The sequence below is a fragment of the Apium graveolens genome, chromosome 4 (genome assembly GCF_009905375.1).
Source record: "Apium graveolens cultivar Ventura chromosome 4, ASM990537v1, whole genome shotgun sequence".
Classification (NCBI taxonomy): Eukaryota; Viridiplantae; Streptophyta; class Magnoliopsida; order Apiales; family Apiaceae; genus Apium; species Apium graveolens.
The window spans coordinates 255,177,542-255,198,781 of record NC_133650.1 but is presented as its reverse complement, the minus strand read 5'-3'; the positions used below and the strand labels follow the sequence as shown (position 1 = coordinate 255,198,781).

General features: G+C 35.2%; 1 protein-coding gene across 1 annotated transcript; it reads right to left on the bottom strand.

Moving 5' to 3' along the window:
* Nucleotides 1-17,347: 17,347 nt before the first annotated feature.
* LOC141720838 (flavone synthase) lies at nucleotides 17,348-19,182 on the bottom strand. The gene is made up of 3 exons (XM_074523475.1): nucleotides 18,805-19,182; nucleotides 18,017-18,445; nucleotides 17,348-17,827 (listed from the first exon to the last, which is right to left on the bottom strand). The coding sequence occupies exons 1-3, from the start codon at nucleotides 19,165-19,167 to the stop codon at nucleotides 17,552-17,554; spliced, it is 1,068 nt and encodes a 355-aa protein (XP_074379576.1). The 5' UTR covers nucleotides 19,168-19,182; the 3' UTR covers nucleotides 17,348-17,551.
* Between the last annotated feature and the right edge of the window lie 2,058 nt (nucleotides 19,183-21,240).

Genomic DNA, 21,240 nt, shown 5'->3' with positions numbered 1-21,240 from the left:
TTGTGGTGTTTATGCATAATTGATCATGAGTGGGCTCTTTGGTATTCGAGTTATTAAGTTCTTAGGGGACTTTGTGCCTAGTGACCTAAGACTTTTAGAGTCTGGGATCCGCTAACCTAACGCTCGTTACATGGATACCATTGTATAAGTCTTTTGTGGACCTCACTCATTGCACGGTCAAATAAGCATTTGTGTTGTGAATAAAAAGCATGATTCCGTAATAAGCTCCAGAATTCTTGTAGTGTTGTATGTCACTTTGTGCCTAGAATTTTTATTCTTTGTATAATCATGTGATTGCCTTGAGGATAGTCGAGTCATAATAATTGATCTAGTTCTGAAGCATATCTGTTAAGCATCTGCACACACCACATTTCTGGCTGTATGTTCGTTTGCATGAGTTTATTGATCTTTAGTCGACTAATTGCATTTGTTGAGATGTTGCAATTTGGTTGGTTCATTCGTAGTAAGGGGGATCGCTGCATTTTCATATAGATTGCATTCATGCAAGTTTTTATTTGTTTTTGAGTTTGTGATGCTTGAGGACAAGCATCGATTTAAGTTTGGGGGTGTGATAAGTGGCATTTTATACCACTTAGAACATCTTAAAATGGCTTAAATTGGTGCATTGAAATCAAGTATTTTGTGTATTTGATGCATTTTTCTAGTGTTTATGCATTTCAGGGTATTAGTTGCATTTCGGAGGAGTAATCATCAAGAATAAGCCTTGGCATGTGTTCATCATTGAGAGAGGGAAGAAATGGGCAGATTACGGCGAAGAAATGGAGCAAACTCAGGAATTTTCCAGAAGGGTCCTGAGCGCCCGCTTAGCTATGCTGAGTGGCCGTGCAGGGTCGGAAAAAAAGATAATTTATTTTAGGACTTCTATTTCTGTTTGGCTTCCACTTCTATGTAATCTGAATTTATGGGACTACTATATAAGTAGATTTGGAGATGTTTTCAAGAGAGAGGATCGTGGTATTACGCAAGGAGCGAAGGAGATAAGGAAGAAGACCGTTTTAGTACACAGCAACGAAGAGGAAGCATATTTTCTTGTGATTCTTGTTTCGTTGTAACGTTGGATGCTAGTTTTCTTACTTTGAACCTATTTACTCTTGTGACGTACTCTGATTTAATATAATTAGTTTAGTTATTATTTTCTTGTGTTTGTTTATCATGATTTCATATGAACCCATGATGACGATAAGTGCTATTATGAGCTAATCGTGATCATGGGGTTGCAACGGATTTACTATGGAATTCTTTAGTTAATTGTTTAATACTTTAGTGTGTGATGATTGTATGATATCTAGTATTGGTTGTGCGTATTCGTCTTATGTGCGTCGCGAACATATAAGATAGGGTGTTAATCTCTTGTGAAGTGACGGTGGATCTTTTGATTTAGAACTTGCCATGCTAGCATAGGTTCATGTACGTTGTGCATGATTAGTGGGTAACTCTAACAGTTTTATTTGCCCTATGTAATCAAAAGGAATAACTTGTGCTTAAATCGTCGTGTTGTCAATTTCTGTAGACATATAGGAACTCAACATAATTGATGACTATTCAACTTCTATCTTAATTGTGGATGTTTGGTAGAATGGTATTAGTACAATGAAAGTTGGCTTTTATCAGTTTCGTATTATTCGATTAATATCATCACTGTCACATGCCAAAGGAAATAACAATGATTATTGAAGGAAGTAGTAATGAAGTTGTGATCTCATGAGTGTTTTATTATTGATAATTTGAAGTGTTAATTAAGTGATTAATTAAGTAGTTAATTGTAGTTAATATTTAGTCAGCAATTCTAAGCGTTAGTGTCTTAACATTGAGAAGTAATCATACATTGGTGAGTGAGTTTAATTAGACAATAAATTAGTCTGAGTCTCTGTGGGAACGAACTAGAAAGTATTCTATATTACTTGCGAATGCGTATACTTGCGTGAATATTAGCGTGTGTTTTCGCCCTAACACGCGTGATGTGCGCGTGTGCCTGTTTGGCTGAGTTTTAGTTTTATTTTTATTTTTATTCCCTGCAGGAAATTTATTTGAGTAATATTTGTGAAATAACACATATTTCGTGTGGGAAATGATTGCAATTTATCGGTGGAATTTATTTGGAAACCCGAATTTTATCGGGCACCAATAAATTTTTTCGCTATTGACGATGACTTTTAACGAGTCGACAGTGGACTGTGATGACGCAGTTCTGAGTCCTAATATTTTAAGATAAATAAAAATAAAATACGAATAATAATAATAATAATAATAAGTTGATTTAAATAGGTGGTTGAGAAATTGTGAAATGTAGATTGGTTTGGACTGAATTGATTGGTTGTGATTTAACGTCGAGTTGTTCGACGGGTAGCCCGATAAACTGAGGAGGTGCTGCCCGAATTTTTGGAAATTAAATTCAAAAATTCGGGGCATACCCTGTAATTGTCGGAAAGTCGAACGAGTATAAATAAGTATATACATATGTTCTGTGCGGAACGTGATTGTAAGTTTTGGTGAATGTTTGTTAAAACCCAATAACCCTAATTTCGTAAAATGAAAAGTATACGTATTTTCTGGAAACGAACACCAAATCGATTTCTCGAGAACGTGAACCTTGACTGTTGGGTGTGTTATTGTATTGTAATAATGTATATAATTACAAGTCGGGTTTGAATATCGTTGGGTAAAATTGGTGTCGAGGATATGCCAAGCATACCTAGACGCCTAATATAGGGTATTTCGACTCTGTAGGTTCTAGTCGAAGGACTCAAGAATTGATATCGAACTAAGATAACCTAGTGATCAGTCGACAAGCGCAGCGAGGTTCCCAAGCGAAGGACCCGAGCGTTGAAGTCAGATCCAGGATAGTCAAATAGTAAAGCAATAAAGCCGAGTGTCCCGAAGCGGTTCAAGGTCAATCAGAGATAGTTGTAACGCTCTACAAGGCAAGTACCCCTGATCATTCTTTTATGGTTCAGTGCATATGAATAGCTAAATGTTTTACTTTCATAATGGAACAGAAACATTTTAAGTTACGTATCTCCGTAGTTATAAATCACTGTTTTCAAATTATTTTGGGGAGAAGTAACTTCGAAAGGTACCTATCACGAATGGAATGATTTACGAAATGGATGTTATATGTGTACTGGTTAAATAAATGATTTTGAAAATGAGATAGGTACAAGTGTTTTGAAAATGGGATAAAACGGTCAGATATGGGATACATTGGGGCCAGAGTAGGCCTATTGAGGTGGCGTAAGAGTCTAATTCGGTTGCGTGCACTATTAAACCGATTAGTCCAGCAGGTCAGAGACTTAGCTAGTCTCTGGGTTCCGGAACAGGTATATAGGATGATAGTGAGAGCCGTCCAGTGTTGATAGCTTGATCAGCTGTCTTCACATATCCGTAAGTATCTGATTTGGTTTTGTGATTCTCGTAACTGAGCAAGTGAGTTATACAGCGGATTTGGAAATGAGAATGGCATGCTAGAATTATTCTCTGGTATTTATACACAAAACACTACTGATGTTATTGTTTTACAGAGCATGCTAGTTTTGATATCCAGTTTATACATGTTTTACATGTTTCTAACGAATTATGAATTTTGTTCCTATAACTACTTTACTTTAAACTGTTTTACTTGTTATTCATATAGTGGTACTGCTGAGCAAGCAATTGCTCACCCTTACAGAATATTTTATATGTATTGCAGATGCCTAGGAGATTCTTGCGCGGTAGTCAGGGCAGAGTTCTAGTTCCCTTCGTGTCAGACTCCTCTGAGCTGGTTATGTTGGACCAAGGGTGGTCTGTTGAGTTGCTGTGTTAAGTTAGTTGCGTCAGGACGATTGTCGTAAGTTGGTTCGTGTTAGTTATAACCTAAATCATACTTAAACCTGGAAAAGGTCTTGGTAAAGGGGTTGTAGTTATGTATTATTAATGATTTAGATTGAATTATGATTGTTATTATTGTTGTTGTTGACGTCAACTCCTGACCCAGGGGTTGAGGCCGTCACAATAAGTAGAAGTATAAGACATACATACAGGTGCAACCAAAAGTTTTAATAGAATTAAAATACATCCAGAAGTAGAATTATAAGATATACATGAATAAGTGAAACCAAAAGTTGGTGGTACCAAAAATTGGTGAAACTAAAATTAATAATTGTGTACCATTTAAAAAGGGTTTCGCTTATTAATAAAGGTTATTAATACGGGTGATCAGCCCGTACTGACCTCCATCCGGTCATTGTGGTACCTGTGATATTATTTCAGCCTATAATGCAGGACTAGCCCCGTTAGCCTCTTATGTGACTGGACTAGCCCCTCTAGCCTCTTACGTCTCTATCCAATCTTTAGGAATTCATTGAAAACCTTTTTTATTGGAAAACATAGAAGTTTTAAACCAGATTCTTTTTAACATTGCCATCCTTTGAAATCATTTGGACTCTTTCAAGTCAAAAATTATTCTTAGATCCAATTCAAGAATTCAAGAGAAATAAGCAATTGGAAATGAAAGAAACGTAAGTTATGGAAATGATCAATTATCAAGCACATGTATCATCAAAGCTATTATCAAGGTAGTTCCAAAGAATGATACAGTAACAAGGCACAAGTTTACTATTATAAGGATCTAGGTTAATAAGGTATCGGGTAAGAAAGATTCATCAAGTTACATAGGGTCAAATGATCATAAGGATAACAAGAAATAAGAACATGGTAAGTGTACTTGAAACAAACGAACTAATATCAGAGTTTATCGACAAGATTCAATAACTGTATTAAGGAGATCCTTTACTTTATCAATGCATATCATAAACGATTCTCTATGATCAAATCACAATAACAGGGCAGAGTTACTTGCCTCACAAAACTTTCTTTTTTCACGTGGTTTGAGTTACTACCACCTAAAACCTCTTTTCCTTTCCTATTTTGAACGCCTTCGCTTTCTGAATCTATAATACAAAATGAACTCTAATTAGAAACCTTAACAATTCTCGCGTCTATCTTTCTACCCTAGTTGTAATATCTTCTTTTCGTACTATACTTACTTATATCACACATAACACATAATAGGTAAACACCTTTATACACTTTATACCCTCAACTATTCATTCACTTTACACATAAAAAGTAATCACGTATTCACATAATTCGACATGATTTATCTATATTCGAATCTCATTAAAGCTTATCGTCAACATTACTTATACATATCTATAATTTCTCTCGAAAATCGGGTATGACGTATTCGTAAATACGCTAACCCTTTTCTCAACAACAATAATCAATAACAATCGAATCAATTATTATAATCTCAACATTCCTATTTATATCTTTATCAATCGATCAGCCAATTACTCATTATCACTTAAGATTTCAAATTCAACATATAATAAAACATAGCATGCAACTCGACTTATACATGTATCACATAACAACTTAACATAATGAATTATAACACAAATTCAAATCCAGGAACTCCATTCCTCATTCATTTTTAAACCGAATATACTTTAAATTCTTTAAACGACAATTACACTTATCATATGCAAATAAATGTTAGTACATAGTTCGATTCATATATCACAAAATCTCATAACTCGACTCGGGTTTATTCTAAAAACCCGTATTCAAAATCGAATGAAAGTAATAAATTTTAATTCTTAAAACCTGTAAATCACAATTTAAATATATTTGATTAATTACAAAACAATTCCTTAATTACTCGAACCGAAAGTCGATTCCCAAAATCAACCAATTAACTAATAAAACTCAAAACAATCTGTAAATTCAACATGCAAGTATTTATATTAGTTGTTAGGTCACATAACACTATAGAAGGGGGTTGAATATAGTGTTTATATAATCAAATCGATTTCAACACAAGTATGTAACAAAGATCAAGTATATTTAAAGAAACTCTATTACAATAGAATTGTTGTTCTCTCTCAGTGACGAACAATATCACTAAGAGCTGCTAGGTTATAATGAATAATGTTCTTGATAATGATAACACATATAGTGTAAACCCTAAGCTGTGTATATGTAATACACAGTTACAAAATATCTTCTAATTGATATAGAATATATTTATGTCTCCTAAAATATATCAATCAGATATCTTCTACAAGTCTTCTAGTCCTCTAACTCTTCATGCATATCTTCTTTTGTTTTAGTCCAGATCTTCTCCTGTAAATCAGCCGCATTCATTATCTGAAGTCTTCCCGCACTTAAGTCCTGATATATATCTTATGACACCTTAAGTTCTGATATTAAATTCTGACTTCAGTAAGTTCTGATTTCCAGTAAGTCCTGATAAGTCCTGTTATTAAGTTATGAAAACTAAACACAAATCAGATTAGACATGACATCTCAAATATAACTAACAATCTCCCCCAACTTGTAAATTATGAGAAATATACAAGTTAATAGATTTGATGATGTCAAAAACATTTAAGTACAAATGCAATGAGAGTTTAATTAGACAATTAACTACAACTTACAGTCCTCGTAGCTTTAACCAATCTTACTGAGTCAATCTGAATCCAAAGTGATTCTTGACAAAGTTTGATATTAGCTTTTCTTCTTTATTCCTCAAGACTTGAGCTATTGTAGCTTTGACTTGCTTCTTCTCTTCATCTTGACTTCCAATCTGGTAGATTGCAGTCCTAAGTGCTGAGATGTGATTTCTTTCTAAACCATCACCAAGTCTGATCACCCTTGGATGAGAAGAGTCTTCATTGTAGCACATACATTTTTCTTTCAGAATCACTTCAAGTTTAGCAGAATCCTTCTTCATTGGAATTTCACTTTCATCATCTCCAACTATATTAGGAATGAATTTTGTAACCCTTGAACCAAAAATTCTTGCTTTATCCCTTATGGTCTTCATTATGAAATTTGACCATCTCCTGGTAATCTTAGACTTTATCTCTAAAAGATAATGAAAGAATTGTAGTTCTTTCAGAGATTTGTTCAGCACATCTGATTCTGACATTTGATATGTTCTTCCATCTTCAAGAAATAAAATCAGATTTTCTTTGACATTATGCTTATCATGAGCATCCAATACCACTTGAACAGATATAACATTGTCAAGGTGTTTCTGTGTAACTTCTTCAAGAGGTTTATCAGTCAATAAAAATGGATCTCTTGTAAGCACTTCAACTCATGTCTTGATTTTAGCTTCTTCAGAACCTAATCCAGCTCTGTCTCTTGCTTCTCTGGCTTTCAATCCAACAGTCATGAAATCAGATAGCAGCTGGCTTTTCTTAGGATCTGATGGATTAACATTCTTCTATAGGAGTTTTCTCTTATCAATAAATGTCAATTTATTCAAATCAACTTGAGCATTGTCAGAGGTTGATGTCTTGATGACTTGATCAGGATTTGTTATTTCTTTTGTAGCTTGTTGTTCTTCATTCTGAACAACTTGAGCTTTGTCAGAGGTTGTCTTAGATTCTTCAGTTATCTTCCTTCTTTTCAAAGTTTGAACAGTTTTATCTACTGCAGCAGCATCATCAAAAATTTGAACCAGTTTGCATACAGGTTTTATCAGGATTTGAGGAATCTTCATCTCCTGCGGCTTTGTTGGTTCATCAATCTTTCCTTTCCCTTTATCTTTGGGATCAGTTTCAACTTGTGATCTTGACTTGGGCTTTGAAGCCTCAGAAATTGACTTCTCCTTGATCACAATGCCTTTTTCCTTAGGCCTTGGAGGTTTCTTTGCATCAGAAGCTTTAGACCTTAGATTTGTTTTCTCAGCTGTAAATCTAGCTTCCTCCTCCTTTAAATTCTCTAAATCCATTCCAGGATTATGTTTGAGAAATAATCTTCTAGGAATTTCTTCATCAAGTGTCTGAATTTTAGGATCTTTTTAGTAGCAGTAGTCTGTTTTCCCTTTAGCTTCAGAGTTTGCAAGAACTTCTGAGAGTCTTGACTTTCAGCTTGAATCAGAACATCATAACTTGATATCAGATTTTGATAATCAGAACTTGCTATCAGATTTTGAGTTTGAGAAGCTTCAGAACTTGTCTTCTTCTGTGTAGAAGATTTGCTAACATCTAGATTTTTAGTTTCCTTGAAGAAACTTTGCTGCTTTGCCCTTGACCTTGACCCTTGCCCTTGTTAGGGTTTCCCTGGTCATCACCTTTATCATCTTTCTTCTTCAGCATTTGAGTAGGTGAGAATTTGAACTTAACTACCTTCTCCCCCTTTTTGGCATCATCTGGTAGTAGGAGAGAGAGAAGAAGTTCTACTGAAGATTGAGTTTCATTCAGTTGAGCTTGTTGAGAGGCTTGATTCTTCAGGACCTCAGTAATTTGGGCATGTTGTTGTTCTTGAACCTTCTCAATAACTTCAACTTTCTCATGTATAGGTCTGATAAACCTCTTTTTTTCTAGCTTGATCTTTATATCCAGCTTATCAGCTTTTTCCAGAAGTTTGTCAACTTTTTCATGAGTTGTGGAGTGCAGACCTTGAAGATGTTTAGTACTTAGAGCTGTGACTTTGAGTTGTGTCTTGATATCAAAGTTTGTTAACAATTCATCAGCTTTAGAAATATGCTCTGTCAGAACTTTTGAGCTTGGAATGAAATCAGATTCATTCAACTTCTTGGTCCACTCAACCCCTCTGTGAGTTTCTTCCCAAGGAACAGGAGCTGCTTTTTCAACAAACTTTTGAATCAATGCCTCCTTTCCAAGAATGGGAGCTGGAGTATTGACTGGAGTTGACTCTCCAGAACTTGCAGAAAACTCATCATCTTCTGAAAATACTAAAGTGTGTGTCACTGAAGGTGATTCCGGTACAACTTCATCTTTCTCCACATCCAGAATAGGTGTGGTAGGAATATCAGCATGTAATGGAGAAACTGGTGGAGTTGTCACTTGTACTGTAGGAGCTTCCAGATATAACACAGTTGGAATTATCAGCCTATGAAGGTCAATTTCAGGACAATCTTGAATCTTCAACTGTTGTTCCTTTAACTGGAGAGACCGGAGGTGTAATCACTGTTTTCGGAATAGTGTCTTTAGCTTGAGGTGGGGATGGAAAAGCTTTAATTACAACAGGTTCTGATGAGATAAGAGATTCCTGATCCCCTTCCTCGGCTTCTTAAGTATCCTCAAAATGAGGTTGTGCCAAATGCCTGCCTGCTCTCTGTTTCTTTGATCTCTAGGATAGTGAAAGAGTTGCCTGAGCAGCATCAGAACTTATAGTTCTTTTCCTCTTCAAAATATCTGAACCATCAGCTTCAGGCTTTTTCTGATTGGTTGACCCTTCAGCTTCTATTGTCATAGGTTCTGATGCATGAACCTGGATTTGCTCCTCTTCTTCATCAGACTCATCCCTTAGTAAGATCCTTCTTCTCCTTGGTGGAGATTTAGGAACTGATTTTGCTCTTGAAGGTTTGGGTCTTGATGTTATAGCAGATAGTTGTGGGTGAGAGGATTGTGCTGGTTTGAAATATGTTCTGATGGTTGGTTGTGGTTGTGGTTGTGGTTGAGAAGTTTGAGCTGTTTGTGTAGTGGTTGTAGGTGCTGATGGAGGTTGGGATGGTTGTACATCAGGATATATGGTAGTATAGGTGTTTGGATTAGAGTTTACTAAGACCTATTTGACTGATTGAGGAATTTGGAGGGGTCTTAGTACAGCCTTCTTATTATCAGTAGATAATAAGTCAGTGAAAGCCCTTTTTGCAAGTTTAAAGGGTTGGATCAACTCACTAGCTAGTTGGGGCTTATCAGAATTACAAAAACTGTAAATAAGTTGACATAATCTAGCAAAATATACAGTATTTTTGTCCTCTTACATCCTATCCCCAATAAATCCTAGCACAGCACTAGCATAATTAAAATGAGATTGAGTAATAAGAGCATACCCAATTTGCCGACTAAGGATTGGAATTGCATCAAAGTTGGAGCACTTGTTTGCAAAGGCTTTGGTGATGCAGTCAAAAAAGAAACTCCACTCCCTCCTTATGTGGGGCCTCTTCAATTGTCCCAGCTTGGACAAAGATTTTTCATAACCAAGGTTCTCATCTGTTGAAGAGCTGGCTCCTCAATTATTGAACTGTAAACACAGTTTTCTGGAAGATGTAAAGCTTGTCGAACAGTTGACAATGTAACCAAGTATTCGTCTTCCCCTGTTGTAAATATGATGCTTGGGGACCCATTTGCACCACCATCATCATAAAGACCACTCCTCCAAAACTCCAGTACTTGAGTTCCTGAGAGTGCTTCTGGTTAGGTCAATGTATACCCAATCTCACTGTTAGCAAGAAAGTCCTGAACGAAGTGAAGATCTGATGGAGCTTCGTCCTTGCTAAAAATAGCCATGTAGTTGTTGGGAATAAACTTGGCTCCATTGAAAATGATGTCCTTTGGTGCCATTTCTGTGAGAAATAAGTGAGATAGTTGTGTGGACAGTCAAAAAATTGTTAGTGGGCACGTTAAATGTGCAGTAATTAATGTGCACATGCAGTTACCAAAACAAACACACAACCAAATGATTATTACTGTTTTATCTCACCTAATTATTTTCTGATAAATATGACCGTTATATGTAAATATCAGAAATAAGTCAAGTAATTAAATAATGCCACGTAAGCATCAGAATTTACATCAGAACTTGACTATTATCATAACCTAACAGTCATCGGAATATGGCTTATGTACTCAAAAAGTGAATGTCTATTTCTGTGATTCTTCATACAAATACTGACTAGGTTCTTCAGAGTTTAATCATCAGAACTTTCATCAGAACTTGTCCTCAGAATTTATGCAAATAATACTTAACTGTTTGTCAAAAATAACTTGATCACCACATTAATTTTCATCATTCATATGGAGTGAGAGTGTGTGCATTTGCAAATGATCAAATAAAGATTAAAGTCTGATAAACTTCAGTATATCTTAGAAATAAGGCATAACTAAGAAAGTGCTTAAAATTATTCTTTAATTTTGAAGTCTACTATAGAATAAATTTATGCAAGAGTCCACCTCAACTGTTTGTGCTCATTTTATACATCTTTTGACATTTTTTTACAGTGGCTTCTCAGTGTAAGTGAGTCACAACTGCTATCAGAATTTATGCTATTATCAGAGTGTTTCTCCAGTAATCAGAGAATGTGAAAAGTCACCAAGAAAAATTTATTTGCTTTTATAATGCATATTACTTAATACCAGCAATGCACTTGGTTCTTCCCTTTCACATATTTACTCTAGATATCAAAGGAGTACCTGATTTTGATTTTCTTCTTTTCTTTTCTTCAGATAAGTGAGGCTTATCAAGCATGTAGTTCATCCTTAAGATTTACTGACATCAGAATTTGACAGATAAGAAGCAAGAATCTAGTTTGTGACTTAGTAATAAGATACACAAAGTAAATTTGACTAAGCTCAAAATTAGAATTTACTTGTGTTAATGAATTTCCAAATAAACAAATAATTCAAACATGGGATTTCTAGTATGTTAAAGACTACTAGGTCAGCATCTAGCACAGTAATCCTCATTGGAATAAATAGCCACAGAACATTCAAAACACTATCAGAGTATATAGAATTACATCATATAACAATCGGTATTTAATATATTATAGTTTAAGCACAGATTACATGGAGATAAGACAATCTATAAACACTGATCATAAAGTCTGATACATGAGAACAAAAACTAAGCAGATTTTGAGAAAGAACCTGAAACCATTCCAAGTTCATTTACCAGTCTTGTAAAAGTAGCTTCACATAGTGGTTTTGTGAAGATATCTACTAGTTGTTGATCTGTTGGAACAAAATGCAATTTCATTGTACCTTCTATCACATGTTCCCTTATAAAATGGTACCTAATACTGATGTGCTTTGTCATTGAGTGTTGAACTAGATTACCTGTCATAGCAAAAGCACTTTGATTATCACAGTTAATGGGTATTTTAGAAAATTCTAACCCATAGTCCAGCAACTGATTCTTCATCCAAAGAATTTATGCACAACAGCTTCCTGCAGCAATATATTCTGCTTCTGCAGTTGATGTGAAAATTGATTTCTATTTCTTGCTAACCATCCAAAGAAGTGTATCTTGTGAACTCATCCACTATAACCATAGCATATTTCTTCTTTGCAATTGACATGACATTGACTGGACCAAATAGATCAACATGCAGTAAGTGGTAAGGCTCAAGAATTGAGGATTCAGTTTTTCTCTTGAATGAAGATTTTCTTTGTTTTGCATTTTGACATAAATCACAAAGGCCATCAGGAGCAAATACTGATTTTGGAAGTCCTCTCACAAGATCTTTCTTTACTAGCTCATTTATGTTGTTGAAATTTAAATGAGAGAGTCTCTTGTGCCAATTCCAGCTTTCTTCAATTGATGCTCTACTTAACAGACAGATTGTAGAGCCATCAGAGTTTATTGAAAGTCTGGCTTCATATATGTTACCATGCCTGTAACCTTTCAGAACTACTTTGCCTGTAGAATTACTTACAACTTCACAGTGTTCTTCAAAGAAATCCACATGATAACCTCTATCACAGATTTGGCTCACACTTAGTAGATTTTGTTTAAGTCCTGAGACAAGAGCTAATGTTTCAATGATGACATTCCCAAGATTGATATTGCCATATTCCAGAGTCTTTCCCATGTTGCCATCTCCATAAGAAACTCCTGGGCCAGCTTTCTCCACAAAGTCTGATAGCAGGGCTCTATCTCCAGTCATATGTCCTGAACATCCACTGTCCAGAACTAGGATATTTTTCTTGTTGCCCTGCAATCACAAAGACCACTATTGGTTAGTTTTAAGGACCCAGACTTGCTTGGATCCTTTGGCCTTTTTAAGTTTGTTAGCATTTGCAGTGGATTTAATTTCAGAGTTTATGCTAACATGCTGTCTATCAGACTTTATATCAGACTTTGCATCAGAATTTACACTAGAAGGAATTACACTAACTTTTTTCAAAGAAGATTTTATTTGATAATAATCATAGTTTACAAACTATGATATTCCTTACAAGTATAAATGGAATGCCATAAATTACCACAATGAAAACAAGGATTTTGTGGTTTGAACCTAACAGACTGACTCTTAACTCCTGATTTAGGAGGTAAAAAGTTTATATCTTTATTTTTCCTGCAAAAAGAAGCAAGATGGTTAGAGTTTCCACAGTTGTAACATTTCTTTCTAGGAGCATTAGGAACAGGCATATAATTATTGCTTTTATTCACACCTTCCTTTCCATTCCTATTTTTCCTAGCTTCCTTTACCTTGTTCACATTTCTAATCTCTTTCAGCTTATGCTTAAGCTGTTTCTTTGTCATTAAGCCTATATTTACTTCAGCTGATTTATCCTATTTTAATTTGTCAGAAGTAGACTTTTCTTTTACTTCTGTCTTAGAATCTTTTATCTTTTCAGAATCAGATATAACAGTTTTTGCTACAAATTAACAGGATTTACCTTTGGCTTAACAGTCTGTTTAACACAAATTGGCTCAATTTGCACAGTTTCTTTCTCACTTTTATCATCTCCATAACCTAAGCCTTCTTTTCAGTTTCCACTACTTAGTATATTCTGAGTTGTTCTGCCAGAGTTAGTCCAAGTTCTGATGATCTCTCTTTCCTTTTCTAAATTAGTTTTTATATATTCATTCAATTTTAGCACTTCATCTCTAACATACAAATCCTCATCTCTTTCTTTCTTAGTTTGATGAAGAAAAACTAACTCCTTTTCTAAATAGTCATTTCTGTTTTTAAGAGCAAGACTTTCAGATGTTAATCTTTCACATGTTAAAGTCTGATCTCTAAAACAAATGAACATGGTTTTAAGGTATAATCTCAACTCAGTAATATCATCAGTATGAAAAGGAAAGGTTGTTTGAGGTACCTTCAATTCAGCAGTGCAGTACTGCTATCAGCATTTGCCATCAAGGCATAGTTCACCTCATCTTCAGAATCTAAAGTATATGTCCAGCTTTTCTTCTTTGTGACAAGTGCCTTGCCTTTATCACTTTTTCCTTTCTTGCAGTCAGGAGATATGTGGCCTCTTTCACCACAATTGTAGCATTTGATATTTGAGTTGTCTCCTCTGTCATACTTTCCTCCTTTGCCTTCAGACTTTCTGAACCCTTTCTTATCAGAACTTCCACCTTTCCTGGAAAACTTCTTGCCCTTTCTGAATTTCTTGTAGGCTATCTTTGTGATACCCTTCACCATAAGAGCACATAGTTGCATCATCTCTGCATCAACATCAACTTCAGATAAACTTTCAGTTTCTGAATCATCATCATCAGAATATGATGACTATAAATCATACTTTATGATGAGAGCTTTTCCTTTGCCCCTATTTGAGACAACCACTTTGGGAGATTCCTCCTCAGCTTTAAGAGCAACTGTCCTTGACTTTCTTCCATGCCTCTTGCTCATTTGATCCATCTCAAGTTCATGAGTCTTGAGCATACCATAAATTTCATCAAGAGTAGTTTCAGTAAGGTCATAGTTATCTCTTAGGGTAATAGACTTCAAATCCCAATTTTTAGGAAGAGCTAAAAGGAATTTTAGATTTGAATCTTCAAGATCATATTCCTTGTCCACCAGTGACAGATCATTCAAGAGTTTGGCAAACCTGTCATATAAATCAGTTAATGACTCATCAGCTTTTGAGTCAAAGTGCTCATACTCTTGAGTGAGTATAATCATCCTGTTCTTTTTGATTACATCAGTTCCCTGGCATCTTGTCTCCAAAGCATCCCATATCTCCTTTGCATTCTTGCATCCAATTACCCTGTTTGACATGACATTATCAATTGCACTATGCAGCAAATGCCTTACCCTTGCATCCTTGGCAATAGATGAGATATCTTCAGGTGTGTATTCACATCTCTCTTTTGGTATGGTCTTTGCTGGTTGATCAGCAACTGCAACAGAGAGCTTGGTAGGCTTATATGGTCCTTCATTAATTCTGTCAAGGTACTCTGGATCTGTAACTTCCAGAAACATAGTCATCTTCACTTTCCATATAGGATACTCAGATGCTCTCAGTATGGGAACCCTAATAGTCTCATATCGACTATGGGTTTGAGTGTTTTGAGTTTCTTGAGTTTTGGTGGGCTTAGTTGAAGTTTGTGTTTCTTCAGACATGATTGTTTGTTTGGATCTTACTGTATGTGTGTTAACAGAAATGCTCTGATACCACTTGTTAATTCACACAATACTATAGAAGGGGGTTGAATATAGTGTTTATACAATCAAATCGATTTCAACACAAGTATGTAACAAATATCAAGTATATTCAAATAAACTCTGTTACAATAGAACTGTTGTTCTCTCTCAGTGATGAACAATATCACTAAGAGTTGCTAGGTTACAATGAATAATGTTCTCGGTAATGATAACACATATAGTGTAAACCCTAAGCTGTGTTTATATAGTACACATTTACAAGATATCTTCTAATTGATATAGAATATAATTTTGTCTCATAAAATATATCAATCAGATATCTTCTACAAGTCTTCTAGTCCTCTAACTCTTCATGCATATCTTCTTTTATTTTAGTCCAAATCTTCTCCTGTAAATCAGCCGCATTCCTTATCTGAAGTCTTCCCGCACTTAAGTCCTGATATATATCTTCTGACACCTTAAGTTCTGATATTATGTTTTGACTTCAGTAAGTTCTGATTTCCAGTAAGTCCTGATAAGTCCTGTTGTTAAGTTCTGAAAACTAAACACAAATCAGATTAGACATGACATCTCAAATATATCTAACATTAGTATATAACGATTTTTTAGGGCTCAGTTTATACATCACCGCCCACCACCGGTTCATCGAAGTTCACCGCCGGTGGCGGAAAGAGTTCGGGGCTGCACAACCGGCCTCCATCCGAAACCTCACCAATTTAATTCTAAAAACCCACAAAATTAACAAGCCAGCAACAATCTTCACTAATTACTTCAAATCCGAGTTGAACTTCGGATTAAAACTCAAGAACTCGAAGTGGTTCTTCCCAAATCCGGCACAAACACATATGCACACAAAGCCACATAGAGTTGAGCAAAACTCAACCGAAACCGAAAAACCCAACCGAACCGTGCTAATTCGTTTCGGTTCGGTCCTGATTTTTCAGAATTTCGGTCTATTCGGTCCTAATCGAAGTTGAACTTCAGATTAAAACTCAAGAACCCGAAGTGGTTCATCCCAAATCCGGCACAAACACACAAGCACACACAGCCACATAGAGCTGATCAAAATCGAACCGAAACCGAAAAACCGAACCGTGCTAATTCGGTTCGGTCCTGATTTTTCAGAAATTTGTTCTATTTGGTCCGTATCGAATAGATCGAAATAAAATCCGGTTCGGTTCGGTTCTTGTAAAAATATTTCAGTACGGACCGAATAGACCAAATCATTAATACTATAATTTATATTATATATATTTTACATATATCTTAAAAATTATAATCACAAATTTTAATTTGTAATTGTATTTATACACTCTTAGAACTCTACATATCACCTTAATTTGATTATATTTTAGATTTTGTAATTTTAGGTTTAAAATTTTAATACAATTTTTTTAAAAATTTGGTCCGTTCAATCCAAAAGCAGACCAGTCCATAATATAATTTCGGTCTGGTTCGATCCAAGAAAAAATGATAATTGGATTTTTCGGTCTATTCGGTTCAATCCGGTTTTGGACCGAACCGACTGAATGTTCAGCCCTACAGCCACATGATTAGGAAGCAATAAGGATCAAAAAGCAAGTTTCAGATAGAAATTTGATCAAAGAATGACAAGAAACCAGAGAAAGAGAGTACCGAGAGAGTTCGAGAAAGAGAGAGAGATACGGTGCCGGGGAAAAGAAAGGGAGGAGAGGGAGTTAGAGCAACTGCAATGCAAATGTCTGGTTGCCCATTTTTAGTGGGACCTAACTTATACCACCTCAACAAATAATGGCCTCTCTGGAAAGTGATCAACTTACTGTATTGCTAAGACTCATCTGTCAGAAGTGTTATACCTTTATCATTCAACACCTGTGCTAGAAACATGTTGCAAAATCAAAAAAAAATAATAAAAAAAACTAAAAAAGGGCAGTGGCCATGGCCACCAAAGAGGGCACACCCAATTCAAGTCTCACGGCTCTGATGCAAAATAAAAGAAAAATGAGGAGGTTAGGAAACTTTACGTGTCTCGAGGTTCACAAATGGGCTAGAGCTGCTCTTATAAGGTGGTGGGGGTGGGGTAGGGGCAAAAGAGTAAATAGCAAGTTTCAATTTCTGAATTTGTTTCTTTTACTAACTCTTTGAGGCATTATATAATTAAAAGCACAAATATATTAGATTACTGTACTGAATGAACATAACTGAACACTCCAAAACTTAGAATTATTATTAAGTACCCTAAAAGAACGACATTTCGAATTTCTGACCAAAGAGTACCATGACATTTAGACATGGAATTGAACAACGACAATAGTTCACTAACGCAGCGAGCACAAACTCGTGAAACATAGATGGTATGGTGGACAAAGGCTGAGCTTAAATTCCACCTGCCCTGGCAATCTCCGATCATATCTTCATCTTGGCCTTCTCATCTTGCAACCTTTTCTCCTTGGCCAATTTCTTCTGGGTAGCCACCGCAATATGTTTAGTCATGTTTTTCTTATACATTTCAGCGTAGGTGATGGCCTCATCCAGAATTGCCTTCTCTCCCTCCCTGATCTTTAACGGATATACTATCGCATTCTGAGCCGGGTTCTGGAAAGTTGCAATTGACAATCTGGTGGAAGTTGAATTCACTACTGCTTGATGGTCAGCATTCCTGAACCTTCCATTGCTCAAATACTACACATAAAAGCACAAAGTTGTCAGCTAAATTCCTAAATTAAACTATATGCTCATTCAAAATCAATCATTCTAAAACGATTAAGTATAAATTACAGCAGATAGGAGTACTTTATACATACCACATACACCTCATTTACCAAGAGACTAAGCAAAAATGGTAGAGAGAGAGGGAGAGAGCAAACTTACATGACCATGATCACCCAAATTGACAACAAAAGCTCCCTCCACAGGCTGAACAGTAATCCAAGTTTTGCCGCCATCCCTAGTAGCCTGTAAACCACCAACCATGTCCTGAAGCAGAATGGTAATAGTACCTGGATCCGTATGCCTTCTGACACCTAGCGTCAAGTCGGGTTCGGGGCATGTGGGATAGTAATTAATTAACACTTTCTGTTCCATTTCCACACAAGCCTTTGTAAGAGCCTCTTTCTCAAGCCCCATTGCCTCGGATAACACCTCCAGTAACTTGGCACCTAGCACCATTAACTTCTCACTATAAACCTCCGTGGTTGATCTCCACCCCTCGGGCTTTTTAGGCCATCTTGAGTAGTCCCGAGCACTGATTGGATACGAAAAGTAAGTAACAAACTCACGCCAATCCCGAACATCATCTCCCTGTATATAACTCCATATATTTATCATCTTACATAATTAAAATCACTAACAAGCAGCTAATTACAAGAACATGACTGTCTGATTCACTCTGAGTGGGTAATTAGTGTTAATTGTCCAACAAAATAAAATTTGCTAGTGATCGAGAACCATTAGAAGCAAATAAATTGATCTAAATTATTACCCTTGGAATGTATACCTTCACCATAAATTTGTTTGTCTCCCTTGAAGTTTAACCAAACCAAACACAAAATTTTTCCGTGTTACATCGATAATAATATGTTACACCGACAAAGTATAGCATCATGCATGCATTATTGCTGAAGATGTTAATTGTGAAAAAATTGGTAAAATGTACGTACCTGAAGATGAGTGGAGATAGTAAAGCCGCCTTTCTTTCCACCAGTGGTATCATACACAAGTTTTTCCTCAGCAGGCAAAGCGAAGAATTCACGAGAAAGACGACTCATCTCAGAAATCAAACCGCTATCAATACCGTGATCAACAACTTGGAAAATTCCCCATTCTTCGAAAGCCTCAACTATTTTACGACATATCTCAGCTCTCCTGCCATTAGAATCGTCATCCAAACCAGCTAAAGAAATGATGGGAATTTCATTGCTGAATTGATTGTAAGCAACTTTGGGACGCTCATCTTCATCCCTCACAAAGTCTAAGTTCAGTGTCTTCTCTTGAGACAGTGCAGTTATAGTTGTAGGAGCCATTTTGCTTGTGCTAATACCACAAACATACCCTATTTATACATATTTTTAGATGTTGGGGTCAAATCTTGTTTTTAATATTAAAAACGGACATGAAAGTAAAAATCTAATAAAAAATCGTACAAGTTGATGCGGTGTGCATATATCACAACCATTCATCCCAACAACTTCCTCTTGTTCAACTGCACAGTATCTGCCAAGATGAAATATAATAATTATGCTCAACTTGCGAGAATGATCATCATCCGTTCATTTCAACAACTATTTATTACTCCCTCCTCCCTCCCAAATGTTTACATTTGGGTGGGGCGCGGAGTTTAAGAAAAATAATAAAATAGTGGAGGAAAGTTAAAAAAGTGAGTAAAATAGTGACACCGATTAATATTATATGTATAAACTGGGTATAGTGGAGAGAAGTAGTGGATGTAGTTATTTTAAAAATTATAAAAATCTTACTATTTTTGGAAAGTTTTGAAATGTAAACAATTGGATGAGACATCCAAAAAAGGAAAGTGTAAACAAATGGGAAGGACAGAGGGAGTACTTTTCTATTTCGTGCTTTGTTGTCTACCTCTCATCCTATCGAGTAGACAAATCTTATCAAGTACGGAATTCGTTTAGCCTTTCTTATATTCACTCCGTCCCATAAAAGTAGTTTAATAATATAATTTATAATTTTCAATACAACCGTCCCTTCTTAAAAATTGTACGGGATTGGTTAAGATTCTACAAAGTGAAAAAATATCATCTAATTAAAGTTTTTTAAAAATATTTTTGATCATAATAGTTAAAATAATTAGTCAAACCATTATTATCTAAAATTTTGTTGAATGTATCTATTCTAATGAGGGACAAGTTAGAGACACGAGGTTGCGGGGGCAAAAGTTTTCCGGAGTAACTAATATATTTTTATAATTTATTATATATAATAAATTAATAAAATTTATTTTTAACAATTTCAATTTACAAATATAGCTGAGTTCACTTATCTAAATTCATAATTATTGTAAATATCATAAATTTTTATATTATAGTCATAAATTTGTACATTTTTTAGGGGGCGAAATTTAGAATAACGATATTTTAGTACTAAATGTATTAATATATAATCTTTTCCCGTAAGTTTTAATACTAATTTCATGATTATAACAGGTTTGGGGTGGCGGCCGCACCCACTTGCTACCCCTTGCCTGCCTCAATAAATAGCTATATTTAAAAATATTATTTTATTCTTATTTTTCAAATTTTCTTATGTATATTTTAAATGATAAAATAAATTGATTTAATACTTAATCCAATACAAGTGAAAATTAAATATATTTTATTTAATTATATCATTCATATATAATAAGCATAAGGCACTTATTATACAAAACTTTGATAATGTATCGTCGAAACAATCTCAATCGTTGATCAAGTAAAATTAAAAATAGACGATTAAGATTATATCTTATTAAAATATTTTTATTCTTAATAAAATCATAGAAAATAGTTACATTGTTCTGCTACTATTCAAACACCAATTACGATACAATATTCTAATGCAATCCTGGATATGAAAATAGTTAGAGATTTAATAAATCATAAATATAAAAGCATTACATTGTTCTACTACTATTCAAATACCAAAATTATATCCTCATTATATTGTTCTACTACTATTCAAATACCAAAATTATATCCTTATTATATAATATGCATAAGGGGATCTGTTATGGATCAAAAACTAAGGTATAATAGTTGCTGTATTTATTATTATGGAATGTGAGCTTCGAGACTCGATTTGACTGCTCTTGTGTTTCGTGACTCGATATGCCCTAACAAGATGCCTACGTACCTTGCTAATTTCCAAGGATCAAGTCAAAAAACGTAGTTCTGATTTGTGGGGCGAGACCCCTTATAGAGATGTTGGGAGTTCTTAAATTAGACTTGGGTTAGGAGACTTGGTTGTCTAGTCTCAGAATTAGAATGGACTTTGGAGTCCTAGGAAGTCGGAAGCTGATTACTTATCCCATGAGGTTCCTTGGAGGCCAATCCACAAGGATTTATATCCCCACTAGGACTTATCCTAGTAGC